Source organism: Acipenser ruthenus, chromosome 10 (assembly GCF_902713425.1).
Source record: "Acipenser ruthenus chromosome 10, fAciRut3.2 maternal haplotype, whole genome shotgun sequence".
Classification (NCBI taxonomy): Eukaryota; Metazoa; Chordata; class Actinopteri; order Acipenseriformes; family Acipenseridae; genus Acipenser; species Acipenser ruthenus.
In genome coordinates this window covers 41,995,901-42,010,337 of record NC_081198.1, presented here as the reverse complement: position 1 = coordinate 42,010,337, position 14,437 = coordinate 41,995,901, and the positions used below count along the sequence as shown (strand labels likewise).

The window sequence follows — 14,437 nt, the reverse complement described above, 5'->3', positions numbered from 1 at the left end:
TCACAGAATGGCCTTTCTTTATTTTATGTATGTTTGTGTCCTTTATGGCTTTTACGTTGCAAATAGGTTATACAATGTTGAAGCTTTAGTTCTGGAGGGAATTACAGGTCTCCAATATAAGACAAGCATATATATATATATATATATATATATATATATATATATATATATATATATATATATATGTAGCGATCTCGGTTCCCGCAGGCAGGCGCATTACACAGGGCGAGGCAATCCACACACAGGCGGAGGGCGGGCGCGAACCCGGGGCCTCTCGCACTGCAGCATAGCATAGTGCCGATACCATTGTACAAAAGAGCCGGCTCCTTTGCAAGGAGCGTATATCGGGCTTATGTCTCTGTGTGTGATTACGTCACCTACTAGCCCTACTGCTGCCTTACCCCGTGCACGGTACAATATATATATATTATTGTTTCCTTTTTAGGAATACATATGATCCCGAGTACAGAGCTTGAAATGTTAACTATGCATTATCCCCTGGGCTTCAGTAGGCACCCCGTTTCTCACATGAAACTACCTTTGGGAATGTAATACAACCAGACGGTCAGTAATAAAGTACCCAGCAACTGCTTGAGACTAACCATACATGACCACAACTGATTATAGTGGTACCAGTTGAAAGCCAGTAGTTAACTGACAGTAAGAAATGTGTTCTGTAATCATTAGACACATTTGCCCCACAGAAAGACAAAATACATTATTATTATTATTATTATTATTATTATTATTATTATAATGTCAGGCAAGATGATTTTTAGATAGAGCATATATGGGTTCCTATCTGTGTTCTATAGTAACCATTAACTTATATACTCTCTGTAAGGAGTTATAAGCTAGTTTTACATTTTAACTTGAGGAGAGGTCAAAGGTCGCAGGCTAGCTTTACATTTGACCGAAGATTTTGAAAGTTTTTTAAAGAAATACGTCAAGTGGCCATATTGGTTTACGCACAAACACCATTATCATTTTTGAAAAAGTCAATTGTATTGATACAGGGATGATGCTTGTCAACTTTGGAGTTAATCAAATAAACCATTTTTCAACTGAAGCGTTTTTAAATTTAAGAAGAAAATGTAGGTCTGGTGGCCATCCTTGTTTTACAAAAGAACACCATTTTGCCATATTTGAATTCCATTGTCCCCAGGGTGATGTCTACCAAGTTAAGAGTTAGTTGGGTAAACGGTTTGCTAACAGAACAGTTTGATGTTTGGGGCACGTTTTGGCGTTTTTGGTGGCAGCCATTTTGATAGTAAAATTTACCGCAGCAACTTCTGCTTCGCAAACTTGAAGCGGGTTTGGTTGCTGATGATCAATCGGTTCACTGCTTCTACACAGGATGATACCTGCCACGTTTCATGTTGATTGGTACACCGCGTGCGAACAGGAGCAGTTTAAAGTTTTGGGAGGAAAAGCAACAATAATTAATAAATAAATAAATAAAATCTGTACAATAACAATATAGGCTTCCCAAGCCAGCTTGGAAGCCTAATAATAATAATAATAATAATAATGATAATAATAATAATAATAATAATAGTCTAATTTTCAAGGCAGTAGTGATCCTTGCATATATCTAGCACTTCCAGGCGCATGTTCAGATAAATATGACACAATCAGGTTGCAGAATGACTATTCAGTTCCTTATCGGGACCGCTAAATACATAATATCTGTATACATCCGATGTTATTTAACGTGTGGATGCTCCCTGGTCTGTCAGTACTGTAGTATGTACTTATAGCTAACAATGGGAATGCATGTGGTGGCCAGACCCCACATCAGTAGCAACGAGCCTTTTTATTAGAACAATAACAATGTTCTTTCCTACTTGTTATTAATTATTATTTGGTTAGTCCAATAAACGATATCAGGTCTTCTTCTCTTTGTCTATTATTAGAACAGAAATAGAATAGGTGTGAGTGACTGTCAGCGGGTTGCTTAACAGGGCCCGGCTAATCAATCCTGTATGCAGTCACACCTTAGCATTACAAACGACTTTTTTTTTTTTTTCTTGAATAGTTAACGTGTGCAAACCTCATTTGATACACCCAATGTTGGGATTTGCTAAGTACATAGTGTAACTATACGGTAGCAACTATTAGTTATTTTTTTAGGGGGGGAGGGGGGGGGGGGGGGGGGTGTAGCAAAACGCTGGTATACTTACGAGCAAGCATTTGTTATATTTCATACAATCAGAAAAATCGGTAACGGGTCATTTTACGGATATTTGTGCTGGGAGGGTCTTTTCTGCGCACGCGTGGCTCAAAGTAGCCTCCCTCTACCTGAAAGAACACACCTGGATCCAGCGAGACGGAAGTAGAGCTTTTGAGATATCTGGTCGACTGTCCTCACTGTGTCATTTTCATATTAACATAGATGAGATCAGATTTTTGAGAGGACTCTTCAGTATCGGAAGCTTGTGAGGCTAAATCTACTGTCGATCGATGTGAAGCGAGGTACAGCTGAAGATATTTCTTGGTTTTGGTGATTACCTGCGCCAGTACTACAGCTATATGGTAAGTTCCACTTAAAGATTCATTACAAGAATATACTTTTTTGAACCTGCAACTCACCTATCAAACCGTTTGAGTCCTATCTGGATACATTTCGTGTACAACAGTGTAGAATAAATAAATATATATTTCCATTAACTTCAATACAGCAAATTATTATTTTTTTCTTGCCAGTAATTTTCTGTATTCGATTTCGTTTCTTATTTGTGTTTGACTGACACCAGTTTTTATATTGACATAAGCTTCACGGTTCAGTTGTGAGCTGCTACGTACGGTAGTTATTAAGAAATGCTAATGAAAATGTTTAATGTTGTAGCAAGGTAAGACTTAAATGCTAAATGAATGGCACAATACTATATATATAGAGAGAGTGAGAGAGAGAGAGAGAGAAGTGTTAATTCATGCCTTGTATTATGATCAACATAATTTGTTACAAATGAACATGTAATGAATGTAGGTAATTAAATAGGGCCGAATTCAAAATGAAATACTTCAAACTCGGAGAAAGTACAGAAGATGTATTCAGGTGTTATTCCTGTGGTCTTCAGTCAGAATTCGTTATGAATTTGCACCCATTATTTAAAAGTGTTACCAAACATAATCTCACTGAGTTTTAAATTTGAAGACCCTAATTTTTTTATTTATATAGCGCTGACTATATTTACCATATACTGCCTAACAGGTGTGGTCAAATGACATTCCTACACCAAAGGGCTGTGGAGATATTGTTGCTTGTCTTTCCAAATGAACGATTCCTTGTTAGTACAAGTTATATACATAGATAGGGAAATCTATACCCTAAACTTTTTCTCAGGATTTATTGGAATTGGTTTGTGAACTCAAGTGCTCCCCAGTGGACTCTCACTGTATGTTATATAAACTAGACATTTTTGTTGCTTTTTATTTGTTTGATGTACCTCATAGAAGTTACATTAGCCTTTATGTTGTTGTGCAAATTTGGGTCATGAGAAACCAAGGGACCTATTCAGACAATGATGGATATATATATATATATATATATATATATATATATATATATATATATATATATATATATATATATATATATATATAATTTGGATGAAATATAATTAATTCCAAAATTGTAAAAAAAAATCTTTAAAAACTAATTTTGCTTATTTTTTTTTTTTTTTTTTTTTTTTTTAGAGAGACAGAAATCTTTTGTGCCTAATGATGCTTCTGCCTGTGTGCATATTGTAAAAACACTCTGGCATCCAGTAATAATTTATTGCCAAAAGTGGGCCTCACAAATCAAAATGACGACTTTCCGAAGGTTTTTAAGGAAGCGTTTTTTTCCCTGGAAACTGGTAATAGTCGCCCTCATTTTCATTACATTTGTGTTTCTCATACAACGGGAAGTTGTTGGTCGGGATCTGCAGGAAGAGCCATGGCTCAAAGACATTGTAGACAAGAGGGACGCTGTCTTAGGAATGATGATGGGGGCAGTCAATAATTTCAGGGATGCAATGCCAAAAATGCAAATTAAAGCACCTGTTCGACAACATGACACTGCGGACAGCAAGCCGTGTTTGAATGGATATTACACGGCAGCAGAACTGAAGCCTTACCTGGAGAGGCCATCTCAAGATCCCAGTGCTCCTGGGGCCTCCGGAAAGGCTTTTCCAACTGACAAACTGAGCCCAGAACAACAGAAGGAAAAGGAGAAAGGGGAGGCCAAACATTGCTTTAATCTGTTTGCAAGTGATCAGATTTCACTTAGTAGAGACCTTGGACCCGACACGAGACCTCCAGAGTATGTATACGCCTGTTTTGTTTTCTTCTAGATCATATCTGTAGTATACTATATACTATATACAGTATACTGTTGGTTTAGGGTTACTATTTTCAATAGAAAAGGCCCATATGTTTTGTTTTTTTGTGATGGAATCTGCTGGATTGGCAGCACTAGAGCCTGAAGTTATCGCTATTCTCAGCACTTCAATATCACAGTAACGCATTTGTGGAAATGTGAGAGAACTGATAGACACCGTCCAGCTTGTTTCACACATGACTTCCTCATTTAAAATGAATAGTGTGTAGAGTGGCCTAATCTCCAACTAGCAGATCATGTGGGTAGTGTTGTGTTTTGTATGTAAAATCTGAAAGTATGGTCATACTGAAAGCATAATTACTCCCGTCCCTTAATCCTGGATTAGTGTTTACCAAAACATATTATAAATTACCAGCTATATATGCATGTACTTTAAATTATCACCAAAGATAGATGTTGAAATGGAACACGTCATTATACAGTAGGTGTCTCACAGGTTCGTCTTTTCTTTTTGCACAACAAGTTTATACCTGAATTTGCATGCAGTGAACAGTAGTTAGTGCTGTATTGTAGACCACATGCTTCAAAGGCATGTGGAGGTGCTTTATTGTATTTTAATCTGTTAATGTGATGAGGTAACACTGTCAGTTTACTGAAATCTAGCCAAATGTGTTACAACATTTTACATTAACCACATAATCTGTCATGTTTTTTGCCTTTGCAATTTTTTTTACGTTATTATTGTGCTCCTTGTCTTTTAGATGCATTGAACAAAAAGTCAAGCGCTGTCCACCTCTCCCAACCACGAGTATAATTATCGTGTTCCACAATGAAGCATGGAGCACATTGCTGAGAACAGTGTACAGCGTGCTGCATACGTCTCCTGCCATCTTTTTGAAAGAGATCATACTGGTGGATGATGCAAGTGTTGATGGTAATGCATAAATAAAAATATTATGGTATATTATGGTATCCCGGGATATGGTAACCAACTAAGTAAGGTTTTGGTAGTTTCAAATGTGTCATCATAACAATGAAGTCCCAAGTCCCATATGCAAGTTCATAACTCCTCAGCTCCAGGCTAGTGCCATTGGAAGCCCACATTGTTAGTTTTTCCTCTAGATCAATCCTCAGAGAATGTACAATTGAAGAAATAGTCAGTTTGGATAGAACTGTGGTACTTTAACCTCACCAAAGTGGTCATAAGCATGCTCGAATGCATGACAAATGCAACTTAAAAAATCTGCCAAAAATCCAAAATCCCCGGATACCATAATATTTTGCTTGATGCTTGTAGATCTCATCAACATCTATCCAAACATATCTTTGGGTGATTCTTTGGAGTCCCCACATGCAAGTTATTATGGCAAGAATTGAAATTTCAAGGGGTTTTAATGACCAGTGGTGGAACTTGAAACCAAAAGTATTTCACAGAATTTGGAAGACTGGTTTCTTCTTACAGCAATACTTACATTTCAGGACCCACATCTCCTTTACAGGGTAAAGTGTTAGGCTAAAGTTAGAATAAAACTCGTCAGTTACGCCTCATCTGGCAATTTGCCAGAAGTGAGTAGGGTGCTCCTAGTATTTTTTTTTTGAAAAACCCTATTCGATACAAGTAAAATGAGGTGCTACACATGATGGTAGCATCTAAATTGCACCCAGGGTGATTTTTCTGGTCAAGGTCCCTTTCTCACTTTAGGTTGACCTTTGCAAGGTTACAAGTCAAAGGGGAAATTTAACAAAAAAATAAACAAACAAAAAAAAAAACCATTTAGCTATCATTTCTTAACTCAGCGTATCTGAAAACCCCCAGGTGAATTTTTCTAGGAAAATCTGAGACGGACAGGCACCGGCATTAGTTGAGTTAGCATGTAATGACCCTAACGTATTTTGTGTGTTTAATTTGAAACCTCATTTTAATTTGATGGTGCTATGCAGTTCTAAGGTTCCTTTCTGACTGTTTGATTTCTTGATGATTCTCTTCAGTCTGAGTTGAGGATCAGTGACTGAAGAGCTTTTTATTATGAAAGCTGCTCCATATCTTGGAGTCTTTAAGGCTACCGTCAGGCAGCTGTGGTAGCAAGCCATGTGCAGAGATTGGAAGCTCTCTCTGCCAATTTCAAGCCCTATTAGCCCAAACTGCAACTGTTTATTACTGCATTTGTATACAACAGTTTTTAGTGTTCATTTCTAGTGTTTTAATCTCTGAACTAGGAGAGGTATTTAAATCTTATTGCATCTTTTGTATTTTAATACTGCCCCTGACCTGATGTTTTTTTTTTTTCCTTGTTATAATATTTTTTTAAACGGATCTGGCTGATTTTTGCTATTTAATTACCTTCCCCAGTAAGCCAATCATGGTTAATCAGAACAACCTTATTTAAATTAATGCGAACCGGATCTCAAATATTTAACTTGCACAGCGTGTATTTGTTTAAGGGAGAGTGGACCACCCTGCACTTGGGCTCTCTGAATGGTATTAAAAAAAAAAAATGTTTTTGTATCTACAGATTACTTGAAGGAGCCGCTCGATGATTATGTAAAGCAACTCCACATAGTTAAGGTAGTCCGGCAAAAGGAAAGAAAGGGACTTATTACTGCCAGGCTACTGGGAGCAGCAGTAGCCACAGGGGATGTGCTCACTTTCCTAGATGCACATTGTAAGTACCTAAAAGCACATGTTAGAAATATAAACATCCATGTTTTAAACTTGTATACTGTGGTTTGGATGAGTTAATATAATAAATATGCTTCTTTTAATTAATTACATGTCTGGACCACAGTTACCAGGCAGTAAGGTCCGAGATATTCTGCCTCTGGTATGTCAAAAGCAACCAAAGACAGTAGCTTTAATATTGCTGTGTTGTTAGAAACACACATAAAATACAAATGAGACAATATTATATACCTGAGGATATAATTACAAAAAAAATACTAAAAATGACATTTTCCTGTGATCATAAGGTGAATGTTTCCATGGCTGGTTGGAGCCTCTTCTGGCGCGGATAGCAGAGAACTACACTGTAGTGGTAAGCCCAGACATTACAACAATCGACCTCAATACCTTTGAGTTTATGAAACCGTCTCCCTATGGGCAAAACCACAACCGAGGCAACTTTGACTGGGGTTTATCCTTTGGGTGGGAAAGCCTTCCTGACCACGAGAAAAAAAGAAGAAAAGATGAAACATACCCAATCAAGTAAGAAGCTTTATTGTTTTTTTTAAAGTAATTTGCATGATGTTCACTTATTTTACATAATAGCAGCTCTGTTTTCTATGTTCCACTGTTTTTCTTATCTAACCGATGTAAGTTTGCTTAGATAAGTGTTCTGTTCTTTTGCAGTGATAAACAAATACTAATGTTTTCTTCTTATTTGAATTATACACACTTAACTTTGCATGTAACAATTTTGACCTTGCATTGGATCAGGAAAAACAGTGAATTCTTCATAGAAAGCTGTCAATAAAAAGTGTTAGAAATTAAATGTTAGTATTACACTCGTGTTGCGTTGTTTTGTGGTTTTGCTTTACCTTCCTATAATATCACACTCTTTTGCTTTACAGGACACCAACATTTGCTGGGGGGCTTTTCTCAATCTCCAAAGAGTATTTTTATGAAATTGGAAGTTACGATGAAAAAATGGAAATTTGGGGAGGCGAGAATATTGAAATGTCTTTTCGTGTAAGTGCTATTTTAAAATGTATTTATTCAAGAAAGTATTTTGCAATTGGTTTACTAATGCACAATTGTTGTAGATGTTTTTTTTTTATTATTATTATTTTCTTAAATATATATATATTATTTTGATTAGGTCAAATAAGTTGACAATATAATTATATTTTTCTGAGGGGTAAGGGGATAAAACGTTATTAAGAACTGTTCGTAATACCCACTGTTATCTTAATAATCCAGTATTTTGTTTTTGTTTTATAGAAGTACAATTCAGTAAATGGTACAGGATATGAGAGATTTTTTTTTTTCCATTTTATATTAACAGACCAGTCTTTGTCACCATAATTAAGTTTTGAGCACAGTACTAACAGTAAATGGTGAGCATGAGAAGAGGTATACAACTGTTTTATTGATGTTTACATTCAAGGTTTTAGGTCATGTTTTATATTTATTTTCAGTTACAGTCTTGCTAATTTAAATAACCGCTTTATGGTTGCCAGGTGTGGCAGTGTGGCGGACAGTTAGAGATCATTCCATGCTCTGTGGTGGGTCATGTTTTCCGCACCAAAAGCCCACATACATTCCCCAAAGGCACGCAGGTTATTGCACGTAATGAAGTCCGTCTAGCTGAAGTCTGGATGGATGATTATAAAGAAATATTCTACCGTAGAAACCAGCAAGCAGCCCAGATGGCAAAAGAAGTAGGTGGAAATATTTCAACAAGCCTAGCTTTAAGAATGCAAATTATCCAAATTAATTCTTCATATATTCCAAAAAGGGTTTTCATTCTAGCAACAGATTTCTGAAAAAAGAAAAAAAAAACAACTACAAAATACTGCCTGATCAAGTGTTTTTTTTTTTTTTTTCAGTAGACTCAGGAAGGTTTTTGTGGAATGTTTTAAAACAAAGTACGTGCCTGGATATATGTTATGCTAATATTTTTTACAAGTGCAAGAGGCTCTTATTGCATCTGTCTACTTAGTCTACTTGTTATTTCTGTCTTTTTTTATTTGACCATTTGTCAGCTACACGCTGATTTCTGTCTTCACTCTTTGTCTGGCCAAAGTCTGAATGAAATGAAAATATTTATAAAGATCTTAGAGGAGTTAAGTTTAGTGCAATAGCCTTTGATTAACACCACATTTTTCTTAAAGGAGAAAAATCAACAAACAACTTGAGAGTGTATTTGAGTCCTTGAATTGTATTGCTAGTTTTGTCAAATGATCTCTGTTTTATTTGAAGACGGGTGTAGTAATGATTATAATGATTAGAAATAGTTTTGACATGTTTTACTAGGGGGTTGATGCACCTCACCCGACCAGGATAAGCCACAGCTGGTTTTTTACACCACCAGGGACTCCACCTAGTTTGCATCAACCACTTATATTTAGGGGTATCTTGGGATGACCAGGGATAGGTGGTCTACCCCTACAGTAGTGCAAAGCTTATATTAATAGATTCTGGAAGATTTTAGATGCTGTGATTTGTTGTTAGGCTTATAGGGCAAAATAATGTGATCCAGTAGAGGCTTTTATTACCCCAGTTACAAATGTAGGGAAACTTGGTTGTAAATAATTTGCATAAAAGAAACTGAAGAATATTTCTTTCTTTAAAGACCCTGCTTGCCACCCTGACATTCTATGGTGAAAGTAAACTTTCTGGTTGGGAGATTCTGGTTTTCAATTGTCTTTTTATTATTTTTATCAACAGAAATCTTTTGGCGACATATCCCAAAGGTTGAAGCTCAGACAAAATCTGAAGTGCAAAAACTTCTCTTGGTATTTGAAGAACGTGTATCCTGAAGTTTTCTTGCCGGATTTGACCCCTCTTCGCTTTGGAGCTGTAAATTTATATATATATATTTTTAATATTTCTATTTATTACTTTGTAATCTATGGAGGTAACAATAAATGTGTTACTCAGGAATAGAGTAACAAAAATAACATAATTCTTGAATTTGTAATATTTAGAATCCATTTGTTCTTTATACAAATGACCTTTTTTAAAGCTTTTGTTTTCTCTTTTAGGTGAAAAATATGGGTAAGGAGTCCTGTCTAGATGCTGGGGAGAACAATGAAGGTGGCAAACAACTGATACTATACCCATGCCATGGGCTTGGAGGAAATCAGGTAGAGCTATTTTATTCTTTTGGGTTTTTCATTTGGGATGGGGATTGCTGCACAAAGTCAGTCTATTCTATGTCCTTTTATTGTTTAAGGGCAACACCCACCCCCACCAAAAGAAGTATCTGGCCTTGAATTCTTCTTGTCAGTGAAATAATCATACATTACAGATTGCTTTTTAAATGTGTCCCCAACAGTGGTGTTCAGTCAAAGTCTCATGAAGTTCATAAATGTGAATCTACATGACCCCTTTCTGCAGACTGCATCGACAGAAGACTAAAAATGTAGTGCCTGTCTAGAAACAGGTTTTTGGTAGATACCGTTGAGTTAAAGGAATGTTAAGTTAAATGTTTTAAGCTGTTTAACATACGTTTATCTTTCAGTACTTTGAATACTCTACACACCATGAAATACGTCACAACATCCAAAAGGAATTGTGTTTGCATGCTACTGCGGAAGCTGTTACACTGGAAGAATGTCAGTTCAAAGGTCAAAATACACATGTCACAGTAGAAGAAAAGTGGGAGCTAAGAGAGGTAATGTCTGTTCTAGAACATATTGAACTACATGGAAATGAGTGCAAACATGCTTTAGTCTGCCTGGTACCTTTGTGGTGACGTCATATCTGTATTGCCATAGCTCTTTCAAAAGAATGGTAGAATTTGAAAGATGATGCAAGTAGAACAAGTCAAATATGGTTAAAAAGTGTGATATTTAGATGTTATAAAATATATGTCAGTTTTTATTGATCACAGAAATTAAATAGTTCTTCTAGAGTAGTCTTTCTGTAAAGCTACTTTGTGCTCAGAGTGGAAGATAGTATCCCATATCATTTTGAAATCTTATTTTTTACATATTTATGAAATATTTTACTGTATGAATCCATAGTATTGTATGCTTAATTCACTGCTAATGGCAAGAACTGTGGGCTTCACTTAGAAACGTGTATACCTAAAGGTAACAACTTTTTTTTTTTTTAAATAACTGGAAAGCTAAAAAGTCCTGGTTCCACAAATGGATAAACTGTGGAAGAATATAGAATACAATCAACAAGGGAAAGAAAATCTCACCTTACACAGACTTCTCCAGGATGTACTGTAATAAGGGTTGTCTAAACTATTCATCTGTATAGGTTGCCTAATTAAACTCACAGTAAAATGTGGAATGGTTCAAAATACTGTGTAAAGGATGAATATTCAAATATGTTTTGCTTTGCCCCCAGGAACATCTGATTGTAAATCCTGCATCAAACACGTGCCTTACTGCAAAAGAAGAGCACCCAAGCCTGGAACCCTGCAACCCTGCTGATAGATTCCAGAAGTGGACCTTTATTTGAGGTTCAACCCGGGCATATCTATATTTTCTTACATAGTTGGAAGATGTTTCTATGTTTTGATTTGAGATTGCAACATGATACATTTGCACTTGGAAGAAATGCGGTGTCTATATTCTAAAAACAGGTATTTTGATGCCGATATGTTTTTTTTTTTTTACAATGCTAAATATTCAAAAGTACCAAAGAACTTTGTAAAATATCAATATTTTTCATTTTGTATTGGGTAAATATAAATACACTAGTAGAGGCTCTAGACTACACAAGGTAATAACTATGTACTGTAACTTTAAATTACTGCATTTATCATTCTTGTTAATTTCCTCCAAATAATAATAATAAAATAACATAATACATCTGTTTTATCTCCATTCACATGTTAGAATTTAACCCTAAGCTTCTTACTGTACCATTATTTCTGCAGTGCATATAGTCTAAATTGTTACTGCATTGTTCATTACTATTCAATATAAACAAGCTGTGATACTTTTAGATTTAGTGTTTTCAGGTGTTGTACCAACAGCTGTGGAAGTGGAAGTCCTCCATAGCACACACTTGCAATACAGTTTTGCCAAATGATAAACTCTGGCTGATTGCTCCCTCGTTTGGGTGCAGCCATTGCTTAAAGAAGTGTTAGCTGTCGCCTACAGGATGAACTGACTGTACTAGTCTGTTTTCAGAAAGATGTTAGTACGTTGAAGTCATTTTAAAAGGTGACAATTAGAAATGTTTGTTCTACAGTGTTCCACACCCTGCACTATAGTATTCTCAGATGGCTTTTATTAATGTATTTACTTAGGCACACAAGTGCAGTTCAGCTCAATTACATGTATGTGAATCTACTGCATTACCAGCAGCATTAGCATTCACATCACATCCCTGAGGTTGTCTTGATTCAATTGTAAATATTTGTTGTTAGATAAAGGGAAAGTGAATTAAAACAGAAAAGAAAATTAACCAACCCCCCCCCCCCCAACCCCCACTCTGAAATTAATTTCCAGATAAACTAGGTTCAGTTTGGTTTGTTTAGAATGAATTCCTGTGTACCTGGGTCCCCATGAATACCATGTAATGAACAGTTTAGTTTTTTGTTTTTTTTTAATGGATAAAGTACTCAATAATAAGTTAAAAAAAACAGCAAAAATGCCAAGTAATCCATAGTTCCATGTATGTTTTATTAACTCCCTCCCCACTGGAATAAAACAAATTGTATTTTGGCTCCTATTTTTAATTTACAATGAATAACTGAAAAACAAGACTTTAAAACAACTATCTAGAAGCAGAAAGTGAAAAAAAACTCTAAAAATCTACTTTCCAATTTCACAGGCTTCATGGATGTGGTTAATCCAAGTGAAAACTTATTAAGATTGACAACAGGTTTATACAATTTGAAAGAAAAATACAGGCTAGTACAATTGACACCATTTTTTTTTTTAAACAAAAAAACATGAAAAAAAAAAGCCAATTTCTCAATATAGACTGTTGTAGTAAACCACAATAAATACATTTCATAATATCATTTATAATAAATACTGAAAGTGATAAATACAGTAGAATACCACTAAAGATCTGATGGTTATCAGTGTAGCTTGCTTGGTATTTTGCTTTGGCACACTTGCCACAGGTTTAGTAAAATACGTCTGAAGTTGTCATACCAGTATGTACAGGATTCATGTTTTTGTTTATAGAATTGTGTTGTTTTTCCATCACCATTAGCAGCTTTTACATGAAGCTGAGAAACTGTTTGTGCAGTCACCCTGTGTGTATATATATATATATATATATATATATATATATATATAATCAAATCAGTTTTCTAGGCTGCTAGGATACAGGTTTGAATGTCTGCTCTATTGCTTAACACAGTCAGCACTGCTTATACTGTATATTCCAGGAAAACTTGTTTATTTGTAAAGGCTCATCTGGTGGTGCACAAGCTTCAAGGACATCTGGTGTAAAAAGGTCCTTAGAATGGAATAGAAAATGCAAATGTATTTTTATTGAGAAGATAAACTGTCAGTCACACAATAATATCGGTTGATTCGAGAGTACAAAACAACCTTGAGCATGTCATTTGCAGTTTCTTTAGGAATAAAACATAAGAAAATCAGATTCTATATATAGGTCAGGTGAAAGGGTTGGGGGCATTCATTGTTTCATAAAAGGTTAATGGTATGTATCATTTTAGAAAGTATAACTTTCTTATATAGTTTTCTTGTGTGTTAAACATGATGGATGTTGGAATCTTTTGTTTTTGTTACTTTTTTTACCAGGATAAATCTATACTACAACTTTTGTATATACTGATTAATAAAAAGTAATATTCTGATACAGCTTCAATACAATGTGAATATTCTTCTACACATACATGTAGTTATTGCCAGCTGGGGTACATGTATAGCAGCTGAGGATTCAAATCAACTACTGGCCCATCTCTTTAAAGAATAAAAGTAGCATGGCATAAATTGCAAATACTAAACCTGTTAAGGAAACAGCAACATTATAATAAACTTGCATTTCCAAATCCAGACTGGAGACAATGTATGCAAAGCAGTGCTACTAGTGCTGTATCTGATAGTTTAATGATAGATTGTATTCTTTAACACAAATACATTATTTACACTAACTAGGATATGTTGAAATCATTTCCTCACAGTTTCTGATGTTAAGTCATACCTATACTATATATCCCATTTTTGTTTCACTGAGTATATGAACAAAATTCATTGTAACCCTGAATTCCAAAGGATATTGCACTTTTACAGGTAAAAACAAATATGCATGGTTCTTCTCACAGCCCCTTACCTCAGATGAGTTTTTTTTTATTTATTCATTTTTTTAATAGAAATACAGTTTTATCCTAAGAACAGGTGCTTGTCAAAATGCCATTTTGTACACAGTGGCAAATATGAAGCCAGTGTAATAATTATAGTCCACTAGTATGTATGGGTTATATTTTCCTTTACATCAAAAAGTAGCTT

The 14,437-nt window shown here is 35.3% G+C and overlaps 1 protein-coding gene across 2 annotated transcripts; it reads left to right on the top strand.

Moving 5' to 3' along the window:
• The first annotated feature begins 2,260 nt into the window (after positions 1-2,260).
• Positions 2,261-13,785, top strand: LOC117404104 (polypeptide N-acetylgalactosaminyltransferase 3-like). Of its 2 annotated transcripts, XM_034006808.3 has the most exons (11): positions 2,263-2,535; positions 3,700-4,306; positions 5,086-5,258; positions 6,838-6,987; positions 7,292-7,526; positions 7,892-8,009; positions 8,501-8,701; positions 9,711-9,842; positions 10,028-10,129; positions 10,507-10,659; positions 11,346-13,785. In XM_034006808.3, exons 2-11 carry the CDS (start codon positions 3,810-3,812, stop codon positions 11,457-11,459), a joined length of 1,875 nt encoding a protein of 624 aa, XP_033862699.2. In that variant the 5' UTR covers positions 2,263-2,535; positions 3,700-3,809; the 3' UTR covers positions 11,460-13,785. The 2 variants fall into 2 exon arrangements, with proteins under 2 accessions (XP_058888270.1, XP_033862699.2); XM_059032287.1 differs by lacking the exon at positions 6,838-6,987 and having other exon boundaries at positions 2,261-2,535.
• The last annotated feature ends 652 nt before the right edge of the window (positions 13,786-14,437 follow it).

What these genes read in the sequence shown, in the direction of transcription:
- LOC117404104 (XM_034006808.3), top strand. Translation starts at nt 3,810, where the DNA reads ATGACGACTTTCCGAAGGTTTTTAAGGAAGCGTTTTTTTCCCTGGAAA. An exon ending in CCCCTCTTCGCTTTGGAGCT is followed by an intron (nt 9,843 to 10,027) that starts GTAAATTTATAT and finishes TTTCTCTTTTAG; the next exon opens with GTGAAAAATATGGGTAAGGA. An exon ending in AAAAGTGGGAGCTAAGAGAG is followed by an intron (nt 10,660 to 11,345) that starts GTAATGTCTGTT and finishes CTTTGCCCCCAG; the next exon opens with GAACATCTGATTGTAAATCC.